The sequence below is a fragment of the Stigmatopora argus genome, chromosome 9 (genome assembly GCF_051989625.1).
Source record: "Stigmatopora argus isolate UIUO_Sarg chromosome 9, RoL_Sarg_1.0, whole genome shotgun sequence".
Taxonomy (NCBI): Eukaryota; Metazoa; Chordata; class Actinopteri; order Syngnathiformes; family Syngnathidae; genus Stigmatopora; species Stigmatopora argus.
The window spans coordinates 13,546,461-13,562,102 of NC_135395.1; the positions used below are offsets into that span (position 1 = coordinate 13,546,461).

Here is a 15,642-nt window from a genome sequence, read left to right on the forward strand (position 1 = left end):
GTGCCACCATAGATGTCACAAATAAAGAAAGCTAGATGCGAGGCGGCGGCGTTAACCACTGCCTGCCATCTTGAAGCAGAAAGCTAAAAAAAAAATCAAGACGCTCAAATCACATAATTTTGACACATTTGTAAGATTCATAAAAAGTATTAACGTGTATATGATTCAGGCTAGAGGCTACATATGTATATGTATCTATTTACGTGTGTGAAAGAATAACTGAGTTTTTACTTAGTTCTGAGATGTCTGACTTTATTCCTGACATTGAAGGCAGCACCAGTGTTGGGGCTCATGAGTGGTTTGAAGACGTTGCACACTTGCACAGGCAGTCACGCACAAACTGCTCCACCCACTTCAGGCTACTAAATCTTTTATTTTAGCTTGTTCTTTTGAACAAAACAAATTTAATAACAAAATGGAAGGGTCCATTTGCAACATCCAGGTGCTTCTTCGAGCTGCGGAATTCCTGGAGAGGAGAGAGCGAGGTCAGTGACTATTTATTCACAACAAACGTCAGTCTGTAGGCGGCAAAGTTGTTTATTGTCAGAACCACAAAACGCACAATGAAGCGAATGCAAACATTGTTGGCAAAGTTTACAAAATGGCAAACCGAAGAGAAATAACATGCTAAATGATTGATATGCATGAGCTGCTATTTTGGACGAGCTCTTAATTTGGCTTGAGTGACCTACATATTGCTCCCATCATTGTACTCCAAGGCGCCAATCTGGTCCAGTTCCAATTCAAAGCCGAGCCCCTTTTCGCCTTTCTGGCGGCGAATAAACATTTTAAACTAAAGGTTTTGAGTTTGCACTTTAATTCAGTGGCAGAACTTTAGCGCATTTCCGGATATTTTATTCACGCGAGGCTACAGACATTAGCCTTTACAACAACAGTGGACATTTTAAGGCGGGTGATGGCGCCAAAATCAAACTCAGCTGATGCAGATGACAGACTCGGCGCTTTGTCTTTTTGTTCGAGATGGTATACGCTTCTTTTAACGCAAGCTGTGTTATCACAAATATAAAATGAATATCAAACTTATGTTAGGAATGAAGATTAAGTTTGAATGTTGACTTAGTGGCGACTACATATTGTTTTGAGGTACGAGGTTTGAATATCTTTCCGAGTTGAGTTTGCGTGTTCTCACGCACGTAGGCGTAGCACTTGCTTCCTCATTTAACCCTTTACTCAAAACAAAGTCCACATAGCGTATCTGAATTAAACATTGATAATTATAATATAATTATTGAATTAAAACAATCACAAGTTAATAACATCGAATAATAAGGAATAAAAACAGAAATAAGCTGTGGTTATGGCCCCCCAATAACAGTCTAAAGTTGTTGTAAATATAACGTAAAATAACATTAATAGAGAATAATATTGTTAAGAATTCCCCTTTTTGCCTTGAATTTTAAAAATATATTTCAAAGAAATAAAGAGTGAGTAGTTATATTTTATCTAAGATATTTTTTTAAAAATTTTAAATTAATTCAGAAGTTTTAGAGAATTTACTTTTCCCCCTTTTTCTTATTTCAATAAATTAACAATGTAAAAAAAAAAAGAGAGCATGAGAGAAACAAAGTTTACAAACGGTAAGAACATAAATAAGAGTGCTATATTTCCCATTAAAAACATTCATTCATGTTTTTATGCTTGTTTGTAATGAAAAATAAATGTGCAACCAGTCCAAAACATGTGCAGAAAAAACACATTTTTCCATCAAAAACATTGAAAAATTTGAAATAAAAAGAAAGCATAACAATGACAAAAAAGCAGCACATTTCTTTAGCTAACGTCTTTGGCAGCTGTACAACTCTTGCCATATTAAATTGTGCATTTTATTGTGCAACTTCAGTTCACGGTAGTATCAACACACACAAAAACGACATGTGTAGACTACAACTTTGAGCCTGCAAGCTGTTTAGCAATCAGATGGCAGTCCAAAAAAAGCTCTTCAGGCTGGTGTAGAACTGATTAAATTTGCCCTGGAATTGACTGGCGACTGTACAGGATGTCAGTAATCCGCCGCGTTTAGCTCATTTACCTCCAGCACAGTCACGGCACTAACAAAACATGGATGGAGTAGTCATTTTGACATATTTGTGATGTGTTTTCCAGAGGCGGAACATGGCTATGCCTCACTACTTCTTCCCGGCCCGACTCTGTCCGATAAGAGAAGCAGACAAAAGAGCAAAAAAATAGCTCCTGGTGGAAATAGGTACGAATGAAATAACCGCATAACACTCACAGCTGACAGGAGGGTGTGGTGTGCTTGTTCAAATCTATGTGTGGGAGTTATTATCATATTTGTTTTAACTAACCTGCCTTTCATATCAATAATGCAGATCCGTGCACAACGAGCTGGAGAAAAACAGGTGAGTAATGTGATATTGTTTGGAAATAATTGACCCAATTTGGATGGCGTGCGGTTGTACAAACTTCTGCGGTGCTTTGCAGGCGAGCACAACTAAGGCAGTGCCTGGAGCAGCTCAAAAAGCAAGTTCCTCTATCATCAGACTCGATGAGGAACACCACTCTCAACTTGCTCAGGCGAGCCCAGTTGCACATCAAGGTAAGAAAATAGTAATAATTATACAACCTTGAACCGTACGTGCAACTTAAAATATATTTTAGTTACTATAAAACAAATTGTATAAATGCTACACTTATGTAAGAATAGTAATAAGTAATAACTGCTTCTTCTGCAGTACATTTGACACATTTCATTTATAGCAACTTTCCAACTGGCGGTTATTATACGTATAGTATAAATCTCTACATTTGTTGTATGTCTTCAGCCAAGGTCAAATGAGAAACACCTTTTGTATGTAGTAGACTTGCAATTTAACCATATGCATGTGTGTTTTAGGATGCTATCTTTTCTAAAATAATACCGGCAGTAGTTCCGACGTTCTGATTAAAAGGGATCGTGAACAATTCTGCAAAGGCACAATAGGCTCATGTACCGAATGATTGTATATTTTATAGACAAAAATGAGACTTTTAATAGCCCTACTTTGGTCGGTCTTTATAATTTTCCCTTTTAAGTTTGGTCCTGTCTCCATTGTCCTCGTGTGCATCACCACAGAAGCTGCAGATGCAGGATGAGCGTGCGGAGCAGCTGAAGGATCGTCTACGCTGGCAGCAGAGGGAGCTGCGGGTACGTTTGGAGCAGCTGCAGCGAGGTGCCGAGAGGATGAGGAACGACAGCCAGGGTTCCACCATGTCGTCAGAGAGATCGGACTCGGACAGGGGTGAGTTTTAAGTCCACCAAGGTTTTGTCCACAGTTAGGTATGTATTTTACCTTCTATAAGCAGTGAAAATGAAAATTATTCATAGGTATGTTCCGCAAATTTTTGGAGCCAGGGCACATATTTGAGATTCTAAACATCTAACAGTACATAAATAAAGCAAATACTCAATTAATGGTTGGCCGATTTAATGAAAACCCAAATTGATTGATAATTTATTAGCTTGGATATTATTTTAAGATAAATACTGTATGTACAGTTAAAAGAATATGGGCAATGTTGATTAGAATATTATGAGGCATCTTGTTGTTTATTGATAAAATCGGATTAGGGAAAAATGAAGATCGGCAGGTCAGGCTTTTAAGAGATGGAGAAAAATGTAATTTTGTATAAAATGGGGGAGTAAATGAGTAGTTAAGTTAAATGGGAGGATTATTTTAGTATTTACGGTACAATAATGTCAGAAGAGCAAGATGAATAGTAATGGATAAGTGTGTCTTGTTAGGCTTTCATAAGCTTTGGGACACCCAAAAAGGGGCTTTCAGATTTATGAATAGGGTTTATAGCACATTGATGTGCTGCAGCAGGCACAGTGAATGGTTATTAACAATATTGGAAATGGATCATGTATAGAGATGAACCTAAAATGCCCTTCATCCTGTTTGACAACACGCATTGTATGTTTTTTTTCAGAGGACGTCGAGGTGGATGTGGAAAGCATTGTCTTTGATTGTATGGACTCTGAAGAGCAGCATGTTTCATGCGGTGCTGCAGACCACTGTTACTCTACTATGGACAAAGCTTGGCTATGACAGCAGATCTCATCATCATGATGGCAGGGAAGAAAGGAGACAACATTCCAAAAATGAAAAGGGTGAACCAACCGCTTCTTTTTTTCTCATACAAAAGGCAGTTTTTCAACATTATTTGAATGTGACACTGCAAGAGTAATCATGTTTGTTGATTCTAAATGAGCTCTATCTATTTGCACTGAAGAGCATTTCACAACACTGTGGTAGAATATCTGTTAAAGAAATGCATTCAAAGTCATCAAGATTCATTCAGTGGCTAAGGGATTTAGTTCAAAACAACAACAGTAAAATCCCCCCACAAAAAAAGAAATGAAGATTGAGACTTTCATTGACTTAATGCCTACAGTGACTTCAGCCTTAAACTAGAATTAGTCTAGTTTCTTTTGTTTTTAAAATTCTCCTAAGCATTACAGTATATCTCAGTAAGGCCACAAGTGACCTGCACTTAAACATTAATCTTTGCTATGGTTTATACTCATCATGTCATTTTATGTTTTCTTTTGTTGCACACAAACATCCTTACATTGCACTTGTTTTTTTTCCTCTTAAGTGTTGTGATTATATCCAAAGTGAAGATGCAGGTGACAGCAATGATATGGTAGTCATTATTGTTCAATTCTATGACTGTGCCTCAAATTCATTTGGTGTACTTGCACACTCTACTGACTAGTCTGTTATGACGTCACATGTGAGAGTTTTGATGTGTGGTGGATGGAACGCATCAATTCTTGCACAGCCATCATTGCTCTTGATCACTATTAAGTTCTTTAGGTAATGGTTTTGCTGCATTACAAGTATGTATTATACTGCTCTATATTTAATAACCGAAGGCACGTTTTGCCCTCACCTTTTGTATATGCAAAATGCCTTATTACCATTTTAATGCCATTTTATGTATGCATTCAGAATTTCTCCGCCCAGTAATCTTATGTAGCATTTTTTTTAAATGGTGTAAGTTTTTTTAATGAATAAATATTTTCTATATTTACAGAATTGAACTATTTATTCAACATTAAATAAACACCTAGTTTAAAAAAAAGATGTTCATTTACCTTCAAAATTGTATTTCACTAAGGGATATAAATTTCTGATCACATTGTAGTCTTCATTTTTTCCTTTTTATTCACAATTTTTTGAGTGCTCATTTTTCTGTCAAGTGCTTCAAGGCAGCCATTTCAGTCTTCAGTTTAAATTAATACAATCACTTAAAAAAAATTCAAAGATGAGGTAAAAATCTGACATTGATTTGCATTCAACAATAATTTGATATTTGAAAAGTTGACCATAAAAGCAAACATGATGGGTATGAAGGCGACTGGAACATTTTCTAACAATTACAGCACCTGGGAGCTGATGGGTAAAGGAACACGATTAGGATGGATGACGCAGATACAAGTGAGCTGGAAAAGGCTCGACTGGGGTTGTCACATGGTCCACCCACCGCATGAGTAGTTTGCTTCCTCACAGAGGGATTTAGTCAGATCAGTCGACACAATGCATCGCTGCGCTAAGAAAGGTTAAATATCTAGTCTCCCCAAAATTCATGGCAAAGAAATCATCAAACATATTGTTTTTTCTGAGCCTGTGAGGCTAAGTCTTTGGCTTTCTCTTTAGCTGCCAGCGCTGTCTCTCTTGCGCGCTCTGTTGCCGCTTCTGCCAAACTCTTCGATGGTGTTTCACCTGCACAAAAACATCGAGAATCAATGCAAAATCTGATTTCAAAGAATAGGGACGGTTGAGTAAAATAATGATTTAAAATAAAAAACAACCTTATGAAATGTTTAGCTTACGAAACAATTCTATCTTTTCTCAGGATATGGAAAAAATTAAAGCTACAAAACGCCTTGCACATTTTAGAAAAATTATGCAAAGTTGTCAGACAATTGTCATTTGATCGATATCTCACCACATTTTTAAGTTGTGTTTCTGTGCGTATGTATGTTTTCTCAGCTGCCAAACATTTGCCTCCTCTATTCTATTCAACTATATAAAAGAACACTATGGCTGTAAAATGAATTGCGGTCACGCAGTTTACGTAGGGCATTGAATGTTGTTCATACCTTGCATTTTGGCCAGCACATATTCAAATCCCTTCATGGTCTTCGTAACACTCTTCTTAAACCCTGCAAGACCAAATTCCTGCAAAGAAGAAAGCACATTCAACTATAACAGCTCCACTTAAGCCTGGCATGCTCCATGTTATTAGAGAGCCAATTACTATTCAAAAAGCACATGCAAACAATTATTCCCTATATGTTGCTTAATATGTCATGCTCTACTAACCTGAACAGCCCTTGAGAGACCGTACACCTTGGATGAAATCCAAGCCTCTCGATCTATCACAGTCCAGCTGCTATTCTCTGGGTTAATACGATATTGGCACCGCTCTTCTACAGACTGGTAGCAAAAAAGGAAAGCATGAGCAACATTAGGTTACTTAAAGTAGCCTTTAAAAATGTTTATCATACCATGAGACGAGCATGAGTAATGTTCCACGTCAGAGTGGTCATCGTTCTGTTCTGAGGGTCCACAACGGAGTCCTCAATGATGTACGCACAACTAGCCATCTGCTTTGGAAGATAGCGCTCCATCCAGCGTGGAGCGCGCCTAGTTTTGGTCAAAAGGCGTCTGGAAATGAGGCAGTTGTTGGGAGTCACCTCTCGGAAAATGATGTCCTCAGTCAGCACATGGTTACTTGAAAAACAAACAAAACACAAACAACCAAATGATAATTACAATAGAATATTTGGACTAAACATTCAAGATAATCAGCAACTGGATGACTCGAACAATACAATGTAATCTAGTGGGAAGACATTTTTAAAATTAAGTTACATTCTGGCATTTATTTACACATTATAACATAATGTTAACATGTGCTAAAGATATTACAGATAACTTATGAGAAATAATTGTGGGATTTTTTTCAATCAAATGAACTTGGCAATTAGAGTATCTTAGTTTACTGTTTTATTCCACTCAATTGATAGGTCTTATTTATTGACATAGTTTGTAAATATTAAGCTAGTCATTTAATGACATGAAATTAAATACTTTAAACACTGCATTTCCACAGATGATTTGATAAACAACACAGTTAACTAGTTTCACATTATCCCCTACGAAAACACTAATAGGGCGTGCTCATGTGAGATCATTATGGTAATACAACCATAAATACGTTTGTCATTTAACCCTCATTAAACATGATAAGTGTAATGACTGAACTTCAATACAATGCAAATTAAGTCAATTAAGTCCTGACTTTTAACTCACCTGTAGGGATTTGGGTACCGTTGCCAGAAAGCAACGCAAACTTGGTCCCAGGAGCTTTTCAGTAAACCTGCGCAGCAGAAATACTTGACCATCGTTTCCTCCGATTAGTTTAGCAACACCCTGAGGAGAAAACCCGTAAAATAGCCATTAAGAAACTATAACTTGATTCCACATCAGAAAAGAGCAACTATTAGACTGGTCAAATCTAATTCCTATGCTTTATCTCGGTTAATGACAAACACCTTTTGCTTTTTACTTTAAAAAATATACTTAAGATCCTGTAACCTTAGGTTACCCATACAAGAATGTTGTTATAATTAATAAACGAAATAGATCTCATATCTAAAGATGTCATGAATCGCATTCTACTGCTAGCAGAGTTAGCAAGGCGCTCGCTTAGCATCCGTCAAATTATGAATGAAACTAAGCAGCAGACGTTTAACTATGGCTATTCTCATATTAGAAAAAAATAATCTTGTATAGCATAGGAAAAATACCTGTACTGTAAGGATCTTCATAGGGCGAATGTTTCTATCTTATTTTAAACCCTTACCAGTGCGTAAACCAACACTGATTTGTCCGTGTGGCAAAATATGTCAAATAACACGAGGAAGACGGAAGGTCACACCCCGACGTCATATCCGGTGAAAGTGTAAATGTGATAACTTGTTTGGACCGCATGAGGGTGGAAAAAGACTGGTTTTTATACCACTGTAAGTAAGCGAGCAAGATGTATTTTACGTAGGCGACTTTATTATTCATCATTCATTCCCCGTTTTGCTTATTCTAAGGGTCGTGGGGGTGCTGGAGCTTATCCCAACCAAACACGTGCAGTAGGCAGAGACACCTTCAATTGATTGACAACTACTCACACTCATATGTAGGGCCAATTTGGTGTGTTCCATCCGTACCATACATGTTTTGGGGATGTGGGAGAAAACTGGAGTACCAGGAGAAACCCCACAAAGACACTGGGAGAACATGCAAACTCCACACTGGAAAGTTGGAATCTACTGGGGATGGAACCATCAATCTCAGAACTGTAAGGCGGATGTGCTGATCACACATCCACTGTGCCTCTCATTATCATGAAAAAAAGCTAGTGTTTTGGGTAAATTATTAATTGTAGATATATTTTCAATCATTTTTACTATTAAAATGAACAATTTCACATGCAAATATTCAATATATGTCTACTAGTTCGATTTGTTAGTTTTTCTGTTCATTCACCAACCCACAACCAGGGCCATCCATCAGTTTTATAACTTTACCATTGCTCTAAAGGACAAAGGTAGGAATAGTTGCCGAGTTTTATTGACCAAAATGTCAACCCATATATTTTCCAGACAAAGCCAGAAATGACAAAAGACAGAGGAATGACAGCGGATAACTTCCAGACAAGAATGCTGAAACTAAACCCAGGTAGGAAGGAAGAGCAGATTTTGGCTGTGGGGTGAGATGTTTGAGCCAAATTCGCTTCTCTGTTTTGTTCTTTGAATCTGTAGTTATTCTCTATTCAATCTTAATATGCATTGAATTTGTAGAATAATTAATGAATGACCGTGAATGTAAATTTGAATGTTTGCGTCTACATATTCAGTATGTGTGTATATAAATGTACTTTTTTACTGGACTCACAGTTCTAAATTCAAGGGTTTAATCCCAGATTTGGACCTTCCTGTGGGGAGTTTACATGTTCTCCTCAGGCCTGCGTGGGTTTTCTCCGGGTACACCGGTTTCCTCCTACGTCCCGAAAATATGCATAATTGCCCCTAGGTATGAGTGTGAACATCAATGGTTCCCCTTCTACTTATATTCTGCGATTGCCTGTCCACCAGTTCAGGGTGTCCCCCCTGCCTGGTGCCCATAGATGGCTGGGATAGGCTCCAGCACCCTTCACGACCCCTGTGAGGATAAGTGGTACAGAAAATAAATGAATGGATAATCATAATGCGTCACTATTTTGCTCCAAATTGACCAGGAAAGTAGTTCTTTAGATAAATTGTCAATGGGTATGACTATAAATGGTTACATCACACCCTTGACTTTTATCAGGATAACCATAAAAATAGCCACATCATTCTAAAATACCCCGTTACAATTAAATGCTGTAGTATAGTTTTATGCTGCTAAGGATTTCAAATGTAAAAAATAAAAGCCCAGCAAAACACAGCGTATTGTTTAATTGAACAGTGCCATTGTAAACTATGTTTACTTGCCTTTAAATTATAATCACTTTTAAGCACTTCTCACTGAGGAACAGAATGCTAATGAAGTAAGCATAATGACAAGGTTCTTTAAAGAATATCTGATTCATGGCACATTGCATGTTGTTTCCCCCCCGCCCCAGTTGATCTAGGCCAAAGACTGCACATTCTATATGTGACTCTGGAGCATAAAGAAATGAGTAGGCTAAGCCATGAAATCCAACCTGTGGGTGTTTATATATCCATACTCTGGCACAGACATTTTATTTACAGGATAAGAAATACGCTCTAAACATAAGCCACAATCGTTTGCTTTTGAAATGCTTTATTTGCTTTTAAATCTTCTGGTGCATTGTCCAGAAAGCAGCCCAAAAAGTTTATGGGTGGAATTATTTAGCTGGGCAACTGGCTCTTTTTGTCACTTTGTATGGGGCTAAGAGGCCTGACACCATAAGCTGTTGTCCTTGTTGTTTCTAGCCACAATGACACAATTTGAAAGACAAGCTGTCACATTATATGATTGCCAGTTTATATCATAGGCTGTTCTTTGATAAAAACATACCTAGTAAAAAGCACATGCATTTTAGCAGCTGAGAGTTTGTAAAAATCTTGCACTTTTTCCGAGACAACCTCATTATACTTTTTTTTTTTAACATGATCCCTTTTCTCACTTCCATAATAAGGAATCATGCTGGTGCAACTGATCTGAAACACTTTCAGGTCAAAATAATTAACTTCCCGTGGAGACAGCAAAGCAGCAGCAGCAACTTTCTGTGAAGACCTAAAATAAGTACAAATGCCATTTGGTTGCCAATAAATTCCTTCACAGAAAGTCAGCACTAAAGAATCATGTTTGAAAAAATAAATTTGCCTTGTAATCAATCACAAGATGACAGCTTTTTCCTCCAGTAAGTAGGAACATATCATTCAATAAATGCAGATGACAAATCATTTGCATCAATAAGTAACACTTTATACAGATTACGGAAATAGTTAACACACTAGTGCGCATTATTTGAATACACCGCGTTCACTATGAACATTCACAAATGAAATAATTGCTTTACATAAAGCATGAAGTCAACTCGAGGCCAGGTGGTTGAAGTCAAGAGGCTACATTTACACCAGGGAAAGACTTAATCATGTCATTGATTAAATAATCGTAAGGAATTTTGTCTTTTGCATGAAAATCATTGATTGATCACATGAATTGAGACAAAATAGAGCTCACTGCTTATATGACACCAGTGTGTGCTGTTAATTCAGACTCATTGAATTAATGGAATATGTAGAACATCATGTAATGATAGCTACATTCATGCTACCCAAGTTCTCCAGCAACCATGCAGAGGCAGACTTGCCTTAAGGCAAAAACAGGCAATTGCCTTGGGACCCAAAATTTCCCAGGTTCCCGAAATTTCTCATACAACTGAATGCAAATGGTTCCTTTGACTAGAAGGAATATATTTTAGTACATCTTGCGAAGAACAAAATCATTTATTATTGTTTTCAGTGCTCTTGTAATGCAATAGACAATTCCATCATGAAATTGCAAACTTAATTCAAGATGACTGTGTTTAGCCGACACCAGCTAATACATGTCTTCTTGCCCATTGTAATAGTGTTGCTGTCAGTGTTAGCTAAGGAGAATATAGAAGAGATTGATACATTATTAATCCAAATGGTCTACTTCTAAATGATGATTAATTCTGTTGTCAATCAGTTAAAGCCTTCAGATGGTAATTTGTAAATTTATCTTGCCCAGCAAATATAGAAATGGCATACTTTGTATTAAATGATAACCATAATAATAAAATCTTTGCAGTGTACTGATGGGGAAGAGACCGATGACTCGTTAAAATCCAAATAAGTAAACCCAACACTCCATGCAGTGTTATTTTGTTTTCAATACAACACTGACATGGAAATAACTGTTCAGAACATTCGGAGAAAGGGATGGTCAAAGAGAAAGATAGCGAGAGCATGAGACATTCTCCAATTCCCTTAGAAAAAAATATTGGCGTCAAATGCCCATTGTGAATTTGTACTACAGTTGCAACATTTTCCATCATCTCCCGGGTTCTCACACGGCGGTCGGCGGGTGTCCACCATTACGACCGTTGAGCGTCAGTCGTCTCATAGACCGAGTTCTGAAGGAGCCCTCGGGATGGAAAGAATCTGGCTTATCCTCACAGCGGAAAACCATTAAGAATCCATTTCTGTAGTTCTTATTCATCCAGCCGTAGAGGAGTGGGTTGGCAAAAGTGGAACACATAGCCACAATATGGAACAGAGTGTAAATCAATTTGTACTCCTTAAACCTGAGAACCAGGTCCAAATCGCTTGCCAGTTGAAATACATGAAAGGGCAGCCAGCAGATGGCAAACACCACTACCACCAGAGCCAACATCTTGGTGGTCTTCTTGCGACGCATGATGCTATCATTGCGAGTAGATGGGCTGATGTGATTCTTCAACTTGACCCAGATGCAAATGTAAGCATAACTGATGACTGCTAGAGGGATAATGTACTGTAGAAGCAACATGGAAAGGCTGTAGATGACGCCATCTCTGCCGGTCCCGTGCGGCCACTTCTCGGAACACACGGCAAAGTTCAGATTGATAGAGGGGATCTCTTCGTAGCGGTACTCTCTGAAGATGGCCAGGGGCGCTGCTAGGATCGCCGAGATGGTCCAAGTGAAGGCCATGATGAGAAAGCTCGACTGCCACGTGAGACGTTGGCCCAGGTAGAAGATGATGCAACGGTAGCGCTCCAGCGCAATGACGGTCAGAGTCAGGATAGAAACGTGTACGCTCAGAGCTTGGGCGAACGGCACCATGTGGCACAGCAGCGCACCAAATTTCCACTCGTCCAGTAGGGTGTAGACCAGCGTGAAGGGAAGGCACAACGTGTCCACCAGCAAGTCTGCGAGCGCCAAGTTCGCTATGAAGAAGTTGGTAACCGTTCGCATGTTCCTGTAGCGGATAATCATGTAAATTACAAGCGCATTCCCCAGAAGTCCCAGCAGGATGATGAGGGAATACGCTGTGATGAGGGTGATCTGCACCGCAAGGTGTTTGGTAATGTCGGTGTGGAAGCCATGTTGGTTTGAATCCATGCTTCCGTTGGGCAAGTTCCACAAACCGCTTTCATCAGGCTCCCATTCTGCTGTGCTGTTAGATACATCGAGGGGGCTCATTTCTTCTCACCTGAGAGGGAAACGGGCCAGCTTTGCTTCTGTCAAAGACAGGAAACAACATCAGAGGAAGTCACTGCAAGAATATTAAATGTTCAATAACAATTAGTCATATTAAAGGCACTGGAATCAGAGAACATCAGAACACAATGCAAATAACCTGAACAAAGAATGGGAATTTTAGTCCTTCCACAATCAAACGCTCCAAATTGAAGGTGAACCTCAGCCCCATTATTTTTTCAATGTTAGTTTCTAACCATAAAGCAATTTCTTATTGTCCCTCATTATATAAAATACAGCTGAAACATGAAATAAACTGCAGTATCCCAAACCAGATATGTTGTAGTAAGTCGAAAATCCTTGCTGTTTTTCTTGCACTCCATACACCCACTTTTTTCTTAATCCTAGAAACATCATGAAAAAAAAACACTTTTCAGCAAAGAGCATCACAACTTGAAAACTATAATTGCTGCTTTTCATGCCTCTTGCTACAGTTTTCTGTATTTACTTCCACCTGCTTCCACTCCAAATGAAATATACTCATTAGTGGAGCACGTTCAGAGAATAATTAGTGTTATTTTTGTTAACTTTTTTGGTACATGCACATACCTACAAATTAATTATGTGCCTATCGCTACTTTTTTCTTTTTCTTTTGTGCTATTGCCCACCATGCCTTATTTGGTTTGATGACTCAATGCTGATTGGACACTCTAAATTGCCCCTAGGTATGAGTGTGAGCGTGAATGGTTGTTTGTCTCCTTGTGCCCTGCGATTGGCTGGCCAGCAATTCAGGGTGTCCCTCGCCTCTGGCCCGAAGTCAGCTGGGATAGGCTCCAGCACCCCCCGCGACCCTAGTGAGGATAAAGCGCTTCAGAAAATGAGATAAGAGAACGACTAAACAAAAATGGTGATGTAGGCAATTGGATGCACCATGTACTTTTCCGTCAATAAAAAAAGAACATTTTGGACAATAAAAGAATATTTAGCACATTAAATATCCACAACATGTCTGTTTCAGTTTCAATATACTGTAGGATTTTATTTTCCTACTCAAAAACTAACCAAACAACAGACACACAGCCTTGATGACATTTGGATTCATGCAAGGCAATGAATGCATGCATATTTCTCCAATGTGTTTGATTAAAAATGACAACGCATGCAAACGTTAGCTGCGACATAGAAAAGGCAATGTCATGCACAATAACTTGCAGAGAATGTGCATGAGGAAGTCTGCATGTTTGCTCTATTATGTTTACAACACAGCAGGCAGGCTGCAGGCGACAAATAATTGACAACGTGTTAAAGCATCCCTCTCGGATCACCCAAAATGTCCATATAGGTCATCCAAAATATAATAAATAAACCTGCTGGAGTGACAGCTAAAAATCAAAGACTCCTTTATTTAATTCCAAATCTTTCCGACTGACCACGTGTTAGAAATAGATTCATCCTACTGCGTGCGTAATTTCTCTCTATCCAAGTGAGGATAGTAGTTAGCCAAATCAATACTTCTTATGGAGCATATTGGACAGGTACGAATCGTTCTTTCCCCGTGCAACCTGTGTTTTACCTATATTTGGACTTTTTTTCTCCCTGTCATATTCCCAAATCGATCGAACAGCTGATTTTGAGGTTGCGCTGACGCAAGTGAAACGGTTCAATTTTTATCCCCGTTTTTTTTAAATGATAAGTCCTCCTCACATTCAAAAGTTTAAAAGCACATTAAGAGTGGACTCACCTTCGGCTTTATATGTCGTCTCCAAAGCGCGTCTTGACTCGACAGTGTCATGAAACAAGGCGAGATATGCCAAGCTCCTCCCAAATTGAGCGTTTAGTGCGCATCTTGGTGGCTTACGATGCGTCCCCTAGGCGGACCGCGACATCAAGTATCCGGACGCGCAAATCGGGACTAAACGAGCAAGGAAATTATCAATTACAAATGTATTCATCGTTAGTTGTGGGCCATTGAAGCATTGAACCATGATTCAACCATTGCCTGCCATTGACAACCATAGCCGTCCAATTCATTTACATCTGGAGGACTGGCTACAAATGCTCATTTTCATTGGCTTTGGCAATTCTAGATTTCCAGGAGGATTGGCAGTCGCTGCCAACCTACCTTGTTACAAGCAGAGTGGACGTCTATCACAGGAAATTGCAGCCACAAAGTTAACTACGAATGATAAATGTCCCCATAATTAAATAGACACATTTAAAAGGAGGCATTAAATGTCCCAAATATCAAAATTTAAGATATCCACATGCAAAATAATAAAATATGCTGGCTAGAAATGCTCATTTTCATTGGCTTGGCCAATTCTAGATTTCCAGGAGGACTGGCAGTCGCTACCAATCTACCTAGTTACAAATAGATTGGACGTCTCTCACAGTAAATTGCAGGCACGAAGTTAACTACGAATGATACATGTCCCCATAATTAAACAGACACATTTAAAAGGGGGACCTTTAATGTCCCAAATATCAAATTTTAAACTATCCACATGCAAAATTATAAAATATGCAGTTCCTGAGGAAATGTATGCGTCCTGAGACAATAGTATCTAAAAAAATGTTTGAAAAAATACTACTAAAATGCCATTTTTTTCTTGTCTCACGTCTTAATGACAAAATCGGAACCATGGGAATATACTTTTTGGTAGGCTGGTTGAACACTCTAAATTGCCCCGAGGTATGAGTGTGAGTTTGTATGGTTGTCCGTCTCCTTGTGCCCTGCGATTGGCTGGCCAGCAATTGAGGGTGTCCCCCGCCTGGTGCCCATAGTCAGCTGGGATAGGCTCCAGCACCCTACACAACCCTTGTGAGGATAAGCGGTTTGGAAAATGAATGAATAAAACATTACGTATTTTGCTTTACTTATTTAAATAGGAG

At 38.7% G+C, this 15,642-nt stretch overlaps 3 protein-coding genes across 5 annotated transcripts; 1 reads left to right on the top strand and 2 right to left on the bottom strand.

The window, feature by feature from the left end:
- The first annotated feature begins 255 nt into the window (after positions 1-255).
- On the top strand, positions 256-5,042 carry mxd3 (MAX dimerization protein 3). Its single transcript, XM_077610374.1, has 6 exons — positions 256-485; positions 2,125-2,224; positions 2,352-2,381; positions 2,464-2,578; positions 3,095-3,260; positions 3,952-5,042. The coding sequence occupies exons 1-6, from the start codon at positions 416-418 to the stop codon at positions 4,068-4,070; spliced, it is 600 nt and encodes a 199-aa protein (XP_077466500.1). The 5' UTR covers positions 256-415; the 3' UTR covers positions 4,071-5,042.
- A 124-nt stretch (positions 5,043-5,166) lies between these two features.
- On the bottom strand, positions 5,167-7,488 carry prelid1a (PRELI domain containing 1a). Its single transcript, XM_077610372.1, has 5 exons — positions 7,347-7,488; positions 6,539-6,764; positions 6,354-6,467; positions 6,131-6,209; positions 5,167-5,750 (listed from the first exon to the last, which is right to left on the bottom strand). The coding sequence occupies exons 1-5, from the start codon at positions 7,436-7,438 to the stop codon at positions 5,629-5,631; spliced, it is 633 nt and encodes a 210-aa protein (XP_077466498.1). The 5' UTR covers positions 7,439-7,488; the 3' UTR covers positions 5,167-5,628.
- Positions 7,489-9,861: 2,373 nt separating this feature from the next.
- Positions 9,862-14,593, bottom strand: npy7r (neuropeptide Y receptor Y7). 3 transcript variants are annotated; one of them, XM_077610507.1, is made up of 3 exons: positions 14,492-14,550; positions 12,910-13,153; positions 9,862-12,790 (listed from the first exon to the last, which is right to left on the bottom strand). In XM_077610507.1, exon 3 carries the CDS (start codon positions 12,750-12,752, stop codon positions 11,637-11,639), a length of 1,116 nt encoding a protein of 371 aa, XP_077466633.1. In that variant the 5' UTR covers positions 12,753-12,790; positions 12,910-13,153; positions 14,492-14,550; the 3' UTR covers positions 9,862-11,636. The 3 variants fall into 3 exon arrangements, with proteins under 3 accessions (XP_077466633.1, XP_077466634.1, XP_077466632.1); XM_077610508.1 differs by having other exon boundaries at positions 13,082-13,153; positions 14,492-14,534; XM_077610506.1 differs by lacking the exon at positions 12,910-13,153 and having other exon boundaries at positions 14,492-14,593.
- Positions 14,594-15,642: the final 1,049 nt, after the last annotated feature.